This window comes from Bison bison, unplaced genomic scaffold (assembly GCF_000754665.1).
Source record: "Bison bison bison isolate TAMUID 2011002044 unplaced genomic scaffold, Bison_UMD1.0 scf7180017864105, whole genome shotgun sequence".
NCBI classification, from domain to species: domain Eukaryota; kingdom Metazoa; phylum Chordata; class Mammalia; order Artiodactyla; family Bovidae; genus Bison; species Bison bison.
Genome location: NW_011494677.1, coordinates 159,978 through 170,776, shown reverse-complemented (window position 1 = coordinate 170,776; position 10,799 = coordinate 159,978). Strand labels below are relative to the sequence as shown.

At 36.6% G+C, this 10,799-nt stretch overlaps 1 protein-coding gene across 1 annotated transcript in view; it reads left to right on the top strand.

Moving 5' to 3' along the window:
• ADAM32 (ADAM metallopeptidase domain 32) overlaps positions 1 to 10,799 on the top strand; it is a gene marked incomplete at its 3' end in the record, with an annotated part of 169,626 nt that overhangs the window by 6,859 nt on the left and 151,968 nt on the right. The window contains exons 2-3 of the mRNA XM_010838845.1: positions 4,136 to 4,221; positions 7,798 to 7,859. Of these exons, the coding sequence (XP_010837147.1) occupies positions 4,136 to 4,221; positions 7,798 to 7,859 (148 nt within the window). The remainder of the gene's footprint in view (positions 1 to 4,135; positions 4,222 to 7,797; positions 7,860 to 10,799) is intronic.

Below are 10,799 nucleotides of genomic sequence, written 5' to 3'. Positions count from 1 at the left end.
TAATGCTCAAAATTCTCCAAGCCAGGCTTCAGCAATACATGAACCATAAACTTCCAGATGTTCAAGCTGATTTTAGAAAAGGCAGAGGGACCAGAGATCAAATTGCCAACATCCACTGGATCATCAAAAAAGCAAAAGAGAGTTCCATTAAAACATCTATTTCTGCTTTATTGACTATGCCAAAGCCTTTGACTGTGTGGATCACAATAAACTGTGGAAAATTCTGAAAGAGATGGGAATACCAGACCACCTGATCTGCCTCTTGAGAAATTTGTATGCAGGTCAGGAAGCAACAGTTAGAACTGGACATGGAACAACAGACTGGTTCCAAATAGGAAAAGGAGTACATCAAGGCTGTATATTGTCACCCTGTTTATTTAACTTATATGCAGAGTACATCATGAGAAACGCTGGACTGGAAGAAACACAAGCTGGAATCAAGATTGCCGGGAGAAATATCAATAACCTCAGATATGCAGATGACACCACCCTTATGGCAGAAAGTGAAGAGGAACTAAAAAGCCTGTTGATGAAAGTGAAAGTGGAGAGTGAAAAAGTTGGCTTTAAAGCTCAACATTCAGAAAACGAAGGTCATGGCATCTGGTCCCATCACTTCATGGGAAATAGATGGGGAAACAGTGGGTGACATTAATTTTTTGGGCTCCAAAATCACTGCAGATGGTGACTGAAGCCATAAAATTAAAAGACACTTACTCCTTGGAAGGAAAGTTATGACCAACCTAGATAGCATATTAAAAAGCAGAGACATTACTTTGCCAACAAAGTTTCTTCTAGTCAAGGGTATGCTTTTCCCAGTGGTCATGTATGGATGTGAGTTGGACTGTGAAGAAAGCTGAGTGCCGAAGAATTGATGCTTTTGAACTGTGGTGTTGGAGAAGACTCTTGAGAGTCCCTTGGACTTCAAGGAGGTCCAACCAGTCCTTTCTAAAGGACATCAGTCCTGGGTGTTCTTTGGAAGGACTGATGCCAAAGCTGAAACTCCAATACTTTGGCCACCTGATGTGAAGAGTTGACTGATTGGAAAAGACTCTGATGCTTGGAGGGATTGGGGGCAGGAGGAGAAGGGGACGACAGAGGATGAGATGGCTGGATGGCATCACTGACTTGATGGACATGAGTTTGGGGAACTTCCAGAGTTGGTTATGGACAGAGAGGCATGGCGTGCTGCAATTCATGGGATTGGAAAGAGTCAGACACGACTGAGCGACTGAACTGAACTTAACTGAATGATTAGTGCCATTGAACATCTTTTAATATGTATTGGGCATTTGTATATCTTTTTTGGAGAAATGAGTATTCACAAGTTCTTTGCCCATTTGAAAAAATTAGGTTTTTCATTTTGCTGTTGATTTAGGAGTTCCTCTTATATTCTGGATACTAGACCTTGAGTCAAGTGATTTGCAGATATTTTTTTCTCATGCTATAGTTTGTCTTCACTGTCTTGTGAATGTTGCATGACTCACAAAAGTTTTAAGTTATGATGATAGGACCTAATATATGTGTATATATATATTTTTCTTTTGTTGCTTATGGTTTTAGTGTCATATCTAAGAACAGGTTCAACAATTATTGACTCTTGGCTAATTCTGCTTCAGTTTTATGTTCCCTACCACTTCCTCTATTAGGCAAATTATAAATATTCTATCATTTTATTATCTAAATATTTAAGTATATATATCTAAATGACAAAATATAATTTTGAAATATAACCACAGTATCATGATCATGGCTTAGAAATTAATGACAGTTTCTTATATCATCCAGTTTTCAGTCTGTGTCCAAATTTTCAATTGTTTCATGAGTGTAATAATTTTCCTTACAGTTTGTAATCACCAAGAAACAATGTCCACACATTGCTTGAATCAGCATCCAAAATATACACTCATTGAGTTGGCTCCTCCCTACTCCATTTTATTTAGTGTCTGGTTTTTAGTACCATGTTGATAACTGATAATTCCGAATTTATGTTTCTTCTCTTGCACTCTTTAGGCAGCCTATGAGATGATTTCCAATGTTTCTCACATCCTGGGACTCATGCCCTTGTGTAATCCCCTCCTCTTAAATGTAAACTATGTTTTATGATTTGTTTCCAGTGAATAAAATGTGGTCAATGGATGTCTTTTCTGAGATTAGAATATAGGATGACCGTGTTTTTTTCCTGGGTGCTCACTTTCAATCTCTTTTTCTGATCCCTTATTCTGGGGGAAGTAAGTTGTCATATTGTGAGTATCCTTATAGAGAGGTCTTTTGAGATTTCTCATGAACAGCCTGGAAAGACCCAATGCCTGTCATCAGCTAAGTGCATGAGCTTTGAAGTGGATCCTGTCCTAGTCAAGCCTTGAAATTGTTGCAGCCCTGGCTGACACTTTGATTGCAGTTTTGCTAGAGACACTGAACCAGAGGCATTCAGTTAAGCTTTGCCCAGATGCCTGACCCAAGGGCCGTAGGGATTAATAAGTGTTTATTGTTTTAAGCTGCTGTATTTGGGGATAATTTGTTATGCAGCAATAGATAATTAATATATCATCCTTCAGTTAAAATCAAAGATCATGTCTCTCTGCTCAAAATCTTCCAGTGGTTTCTTATGTCTCCAAGAATAAAAATTAAAGCCCTAACTCTGACCTATTTTGCCCTGTAGGATCTCAACAGCTTGTTTCCCTCCTCTCTGACCTCATCTCTTAATCTTTTCCTCATTGCTCATGCTATTTTAGCCACAGTTGTTTCCTTATGGCTTTTCAAACACACTAAGCATTTCCTTCCAAGAGTCTTAAATACTTGATATTTTTTCTTCCTGGAGAGTTCTGCCAAGATATTCATTTGTTCCCCTCCTCACCTTCTTCAGGTCTTTGTCCAAATGCCGTCTTCTCAGTGAGTCCTATTTAACCTCACCTTCAGCAATCGCTATTCTGTCATGAACCTATGACATATTCTGTCATAACCCATGATTCTGTGGGTTAGTGGGACTGTTGTTCTGGTTTGGACCAGTTTAGCTAATCTGCAGGTCATTTGTACTCTTTCCTGCAGCTGTTGTCAGCTCCTGAGTTGGTTGGCAGCTGAATAGTGTAGGATGGTCTCACACACTGGTCTCTCTGTTGGAATGTGTTCAGCTAGGGTGCCTTGGCCCCTTTCACATAGTCCCCCACCCTCCTGTTAGCTTGCTCAGGCTTGTTTACATGCAATTTCAGGATTCGAAGGCAGTAGGAGGGCAAGCCACAGTGCATAAGCTCTTTTCAGGTTTGTTTGTTTTACATTTCTTATTGTCTAATTGGCCAAAGTAAGTTACTTGGCTAAGTCTAGAGTTAGTTCCTAAGTATATCCATGGGAGACAGTACTTTCTGTTGTATCTGTCACATCTGATTTCTGAAATTTTTTAGAGTTTTTCTAGAATTTCTCAACAACTATCACACTTTCATCTTTAGCTTATCAAGAAAATTGTTGAGACCTCTTAGCTGGTGATAGCACTTTACCAATTTCCCACCTTTTTTTTTGGTAAATGTTTTTCACCATAAAAATCTGTGATTTTTCACTTATTATCTGGATGCCTTGTATTTGAATGTTCTTTTTTCCTCTTTTTTTAGAATATTTATAACCTGTTTTATATAACAGATTTAATTTTATTTAGGTAGTAATATTATCTGTTTGTAGTATTTATTTATTTGTCTGCACTGAGTCTTAGTTGCAGCACATGAGTTCTTTGATCTTTGTTGTGGCATGCAGGGTCTTTTGGAGAAGGCAATGGCAACCACTCCAGTACTCTTGCTTGGAGAATCCTGGGGACAGAGGAGCCCGGTGGGCTGCCGTCTGTGGGGTCACACAGAGTCGAACATGACTGAAGCGACTTAGCAGTAGCAGCAGGGTCTTTAGTTGAGGCATGTGGGATCTAGTTCCCTGACCAGGGATCAGACTCGGGCCTGCTGTATTGGGAGCATGGAGTCTTAGCCACTGGACTACCAGGAAAGTTCCTCTTACCTGTTTTTAAATTGTTTTCAATATTTTTATTGGAGTACACAGGTGATAACTCATATTTGCAGAAGCAAGTCTTATATAAAAGAACATGCACAAATATTTAGTCAAGTTTAGGATACAGTTATTAACTGTTTTTTTCTTTCTCCAGATTTTCAAAATTCATTTCTACAAATCATACTTCCAGAGAAAGTCCAAGCAAATACAAGTGAAAGTGAGAATTCAGAAGTAGAAAATGTAAGAGATTTTCCATAGTTAATGCTGTTATATGAAATTTCTTATTTTTATTGCATAGCAGTGAAGTACATAAATTTCATTAGAGTATAAATAGCCAATATCACTACTGATAAGGAATTTAAAGTTTTGATGGTAAAAGCAAATATATAAATCAGAATGTTCTAATTTTTCTAGAATTTGTCATTAACTCATGGTAAAATAATTTTTAAAAGTTCAAAGAGAGAATACAATATAAAAGAATTAGTCTTATCTGAGTGGTATCTAGATGATTCAGATGAAGAGAATAATTTTCTCCAAAATTGCTAAGGAGAATCTGTCTTAAGTATAATCTTCTTTCTTAATCTCTACCTTTGCATTTACCAGTTTTCAGAGTATAAACTGATTATTCTGTTATTTTTATTGGAAAGATGATAGTTTATCCTACTTATTGATTTATTTAACAGATATTTCTCTGGACTTGTGTGCATAGCTATATGCTAAGAGCCTTAGGAGATTAAAAAAAAAAACAACAAAACAGCATGCCTTGCTTACAAGTGACTGATCTTTTTTTAAAAACATTTGATCAGTTAACTATTTTTGAGTGTGCTGGGTCTTTGTTGCTGTGTGTGGACTTTCTCTAGTTGTGGCAAGCAAGGGCTACTCTTTGTTGTGATACATGGGCTTCTCATTGCAGTGGCTTTTCTTGTTGTGGAGCCCAGGCTCTAGAAGCTTCAGTAGTTGAGGTACTTAGGCTCAGTAGTTGTGGCTTGTGGACTCTAGAGTGTGGCTCAGTAGTTGTGGAACATGCTGTTCCGTGGCATGTAGGATCCTCCCGACCAGGGGTCGAACTTGAGTCCCCTGCATTGGCAGGCAGATTCCTGACCACTGGAGCCCCAGAGAAGTCCAGTGGCCAATCTTTTGATAACACTTTATTTTTAACAGTTTTAATGAGGTATAATTTAGACACCACAGAATTCACCCATTGTAAGTGTATAACTCAGTGATTATTAGTATGTGAATTATGTAAACATTACCATAATCCAGTTTTAAAAAAAATTTTTTTTAATTAAAAATTTTTTTTACTTTACAATATTGTATTGGTTCTGTCACACATCAACATGAATCCGCGATGTGTTCCCCATCCTGAACCCCCCTCCCACCTCCCTCCCTGTACCATGCCTCCGAGTCATCCCAGTGCACCGGCCCCAAGCATCCTGTATTGAACCTGGACTGGAGATTCATTTCTTATATGATATTATTCATGTTTCAGTGCCATTCCCCTAAATCGTCCTACCCCCTCCATCTCCCATAGAGTCCAAAAGACTATTCTATACATCTGTGTGTCTTTTGCTGTCTCGCATACAGGGTTATTGTTACCATCTTTCTAAATTCCATATATATGTGTTAGTATACTGTATTGGTGTTTTTCTTTCTGGCTTACTTCACACTGTATAATAGGCTTCAGTTTCATCCACCTCATTAGAACTGTTTCAAATGTACTCTTTTTAATGGCTGAGTAATACTCCATTGTGTATATGTACCACAGCTTTTGTATCCATTCATCTGCTGATCAACATCTAGGTTGCTTCCATGTCCTGGCTATTATAAACAGTGCTGTGGTGAACATTGGGGTACACGTATCTCTTTCAATTCTGGTTTCCTCGGTGTGTATGCCCAGCAGTGGGATTGCTGGGTCATAAGGCAGTTCTATTTCCAGTTTTTAAAGGAATCTCCACACTGTTCTCCATAGTGGCTGTACTAGTTTGCATTCCCACCAATAGTGTAAGAGGGTTCCCTTTTCCCCATACCCTCTGCATCATTTATTGTTTATAGACTTTTGGATAGCAGCCATTCTGACTGGCGTGAGATGGTACCTCATTGTGGTTTTGATTTGCATTTCTCTGATAATGAGTGATGTTGGGCATCTTTTCATGTGTTTGTTAGCCATCTGTATGTCTTCTTTGGAGAAATGTCTATTTAGTTCTTTGGCCCATTTTTTGATTGGATCGTTTATTTTTCTGGAATTGAGCTGTAGGAGTTGCTTGTATATTTTTGAGATTAGTTGTTTGTCAGTTGCTTCATTTGCTATTATTTTCTCCCATTCTGAAGGCTGTCTTTTCACCTTGCTTATAGTTTCCTTTGTTGTCCAAAAGCTTTTAAGTTTAATTAGGTCCCATTTGTTTATTTTTGCTTTTATTTCCATTACTCTGAGAGGTGGGTCATAGAGGATCCTGCTGGGATTTATGTCAGGAAGTGTTTTGCCTATATTCTCCTCTAGGAGTTTTATAGTTTCTGGTTTTATGTTTAGATCTTTAATCCATTTTGAGTTTATTTTTCTGTATGGTGTTAGAAAGTGTTCTAGTTTCATTCTTTTACAAGTGGTTGATCAGTTTTCCCAGCACCACTTGTTAAAGAGATTGTTTTTTCTCCATTGTATATTCTTGCTCCCTTTGTCAAAGACAAGGTGTCCATAGGTGTGTGGATTTATCTCTGGGCTTTCTATTTTGTTCCATTGATCTATATTTCTGTCTTTGTGCTAGTACCATACTGTCTTGATGACTGCAGCTTTGTAGTATAGCCTGAAGTCAGGCAGGTTGATTCCTCCGGGACTAAAATTTTAAAGCTAGGACATGCTGCTACTTCAGTATCAGGATCTTATGTTTGGTATTTCTGCCTTTTATCTGACATATACATGTTTTGCTTCTTTCTGGTCTTACTTAAAAAAAAAAAAAACTTGAAAAATTTTGGCATGATTTTGGAGTTACAAAAATTGCAAAGATGCTACCTTGAATTCCCATATAAGTTCATTCAGTTTCTCCTAAAATTAATATCTTATATAACCATTTTGACCATTTACTAGACCTTTTTAACAACTTGCCTTTTTATTATTTTTTTTTAAAGATTTGTATTGTTTCCTGGTTGTTTCTTATTTTCACTGATCCTATGTTCTGGTATTTATGTCTTTTTAGTTTTTACTGAATTTTCTTTTGAATGATATTCTAATTCTTGCTTTTCATGTGTTCTTTTTTTGAAAGATAAAGCCTCATCTCTTAGATTCACTGACTAACTGATATTGCAACTCACTACCATGTTTTAACTTGAGAATAGTAGAGTTCGAGTAAAAATCTATGCCAAATTTTAAGAATCTTCTGCTTAAAATATAGGAAATAGGGCATACATTTCAGGAAAATGGTTAAAATAAATGACTTTTGTGCTTAGTGGAGTAAGTTAAACTTCACTGAAATAGAGTACCTTAATATCCCAGTGATGCAATAGAATAGATGTTATGACATGGCATGTAGTTTCTTCTTTTATTTATTTATTTATTTTTAGTCTTTTCTTTTAAAAAAGTTTAAAATACAGTTACAAATAGGTTTCTAGTGCTTTATGACTCCTTATATTGGACTAATTTTGTGGAAATAGTAAGAATAGATTGTATAATAAATGTTAAAAATTTTGATATATTATTGCAGATTTTAAATCACACATAGTCTGAGACTTTTAAAGCATTATTTGGAAGGATTAGTCAAAATAAAATTGTTGTTTTACCTCTTCTGTTACATTTGTCTTTACTCTCAGTTTTTCTGGATTCTCTAGAAACAGGTATCCTATAGTATTTCAATAGATGAGAAACCGTATACTGTGCACCTTAAGCAAAGGTAACTTTTTATTTTTAGACTTAATTTTACTTATATGAATTCATTTGCTTATGATAAAAATAGAATATTAAAAGTCATGTAGTTATTAAACTGTTTAGTTGTCTCAGATGAACAAATGCTTCCTGTGAATTAATTTTTTGGTCCTAATGCCTCAAGTAGTCTTTAGTGAATAGGGAAGCTAAGAACGGGAAGAATAAGGATTCATCTGAAGATTAATCTGTATGATCTTAAGTTAGGAGAGCCAGCAGGATCTATATAATCAGGGTAGGATGTAATAAGAAAGAAGTAAATCTGTAACTGTATCAGTCAGAGTTTGATCAGGGAGGCAGGTTCACCACCAAGAATATGAAATAAGGGATTTAGTATAGAAATTAGATCATACAGTACTGTGGGAGCTGGTGAACAGTTTATGGAAAAAAGTAATAGCTACATACCATCCCTAAGAGTATTGTGAAAATAATTTAAATAACTTTATATAGGGTTTAATTATTTGATGGAAAACCAGTTGAGAAATGCTGGCTTGGAAGCAATTTGTAACTTTCAAGAGGTTGATTTCAGTTAAATTTTGGGTGTAGAACTAGATTAAGTGGTATTAAGGAGAGCTGAATTGTGAGAAACCAAACGTTTTAAATGAAAATGGCTTTTCCAGAAATGTTTGACAGAGAAAAAAGAAAAGAAAAAATGAAATGTTTTGGCTGGCAGGAAGTTTCTTAAAGAGAGAAATATAAACAATGATTCATTGTGTTATTAGATGCCAAAAAATGGCATTGAGTAAAAGAGTTAACCTACTCCTTTAGACAGAAGGGAAGAATAGTAAATGACAACTCAAAGAGCTTTTCAAGTGCATAAGAGAGAATGCATATTGCATTTGAATATATTATCAGAACTGTAAGCAGTAGTAAGAAATAAAGGAATTGGAGCCTGGGAGATGGATTGAGCATGTATATACTCTATTTTTGGAAATTACCTGTATAATGATTAAGATGGTATGACAATTATGAAGCTATTGCAAAAGTTATATGAGATATAATAAGAAGCATAATTTTGAATGTGTAAGAGGTTTTTTTTTGAGATATAACTGAGGTGGCAGAAAAAAATTAGATATTGGACACAATGGTAGAGATTTGATTGGCACGGTGAAGGAATAGGACAAGTCTGTGTCAGAGGATATCCATAAGTGTCCAGTGGCAGTAAGGCTGATTGACTGATTGGTTGAAGTACAGTTATCTTACAATATTTTATTAGTTTAAGGTGTACAATGTAGTGACTATATATTTTTATAGATTACAAACTATATATAGTATTATAACTGGTAGTTCATATCCCTTAATCCCCTTCACTTATATGTTAAAGGCCATTTTTATAAACCCATAGCTAACATCATACTCAATGATGAAAATCTAAAAGCTTTTTTCTCTAAGACTACAAGTAAGACAAAAATGCCTGCTCTCACCACTTTTATTCATCATAGTACTGGAAGTCCTAGCCATAGCAATTAAAAAGAAATAATTTTCTGAAGGAAATCAACCCTGAGTATTCATTGGAAAGACTGATACTGAAGTTGAAGCTCCAGTACTTTAGCCACCTAATGCAAAAAGCCAACTCATTGGAAAAGACCCTGATGCTGGGAAAGATTGAGGGCAGGAGGAGAAGGTGGTGACAGAAGATGAAATGGTTGGGTGGTATCACCAACTCAATGAACATGAGTTTGAGCAAACTCCAGGAGATAGTGAATGACAGAGAAGTCTGGCATGCTGCAGTCCATGGGGATGGAAAGAGTCGGACATGACTTAGTAACTGAACAACAACAATATACATCCAGATTGGAAGGGAAGAACTATAACAGTCACTATTTTCAAATGGCATGATACCACAGAAAACCCCAGAGATGCCATCAAAAAACTATTAGAACTTATAAATGAATTCAGTAAAACTACAGGGTACAGAATTAACGTATAGATCTATTGCATTGCTATGCACTGGAATGCAAAAGTAGGAAGTCAAGAAACACCTGGAGTAACAGGCAAATTTGGCCTTGGAATACGGAAAGAAGCAGGGCAAAGGCAAATAGAGTTTTGTCAAGAGAACGCACTGGTCATAGCAAACACCCTCTTCCAACAACACAAGAGAAGACTCTACCCATGGACATCAACAGATGGTCAACACTGAAATCAGATTGATTACATTCTTTGCAGCCAAAGATGGAGAAACTCTATACAGTCAGCAAAAACAAGACTGGGAGCTGACTGTGGATCACATCATGAACTCCTTATTGCCAAATTCAGACTTAAATTGAAGAAAGTAGGGAAAACCACTAGATCATTCAGGTATGACCTAACAGTGGAAGTGAAAAATAGATTTAAGGGACTAGATCTGATAGATAGAGTGCCTGATGAACTATGGACGGAAGTTCATGACATTGTACAGGAGACAGGGATCAAGACCATCCTCATGGAAAAGAAAAGCAAAAAAGCAAAATAGCTGTCTGGGGAGGCCCTACAAATAGCTGTGAAAAGAAGAGTCATGAAAAGCAAAGGAGAAAAGGAAAGATATAAACATCTGAATGAAAAGTTCCAAAGAATAGCAAGGAGAGATAAGAAAGCCTTCCTCAGCGATCAATGCAAAGAAGTAGAGGAAAACAACAGAATAGGAAAGACTAGAGATCTCTTCAAGAAAATTAGAGATACCAAGGGAACATTTCATGCAAACATGGGCTCAATAAAGTACAGAAATGGTATGGACCTAACAGAAGCAGAAGATATTAAGAAGAGGTGGCAAGAATACACAGAAGAACTGTACAAAAAAGATCTTCATGACCCAGAGAATCAAAATGTGTGATCACTGACCTAGAGCCAGACATCCTGGAATGTGAAGTCAAGTGGGCCTTAGAAAGCATCACTACAAACAAAGCTAGTGGAGGTGATGGAATTCCAGTTGAGC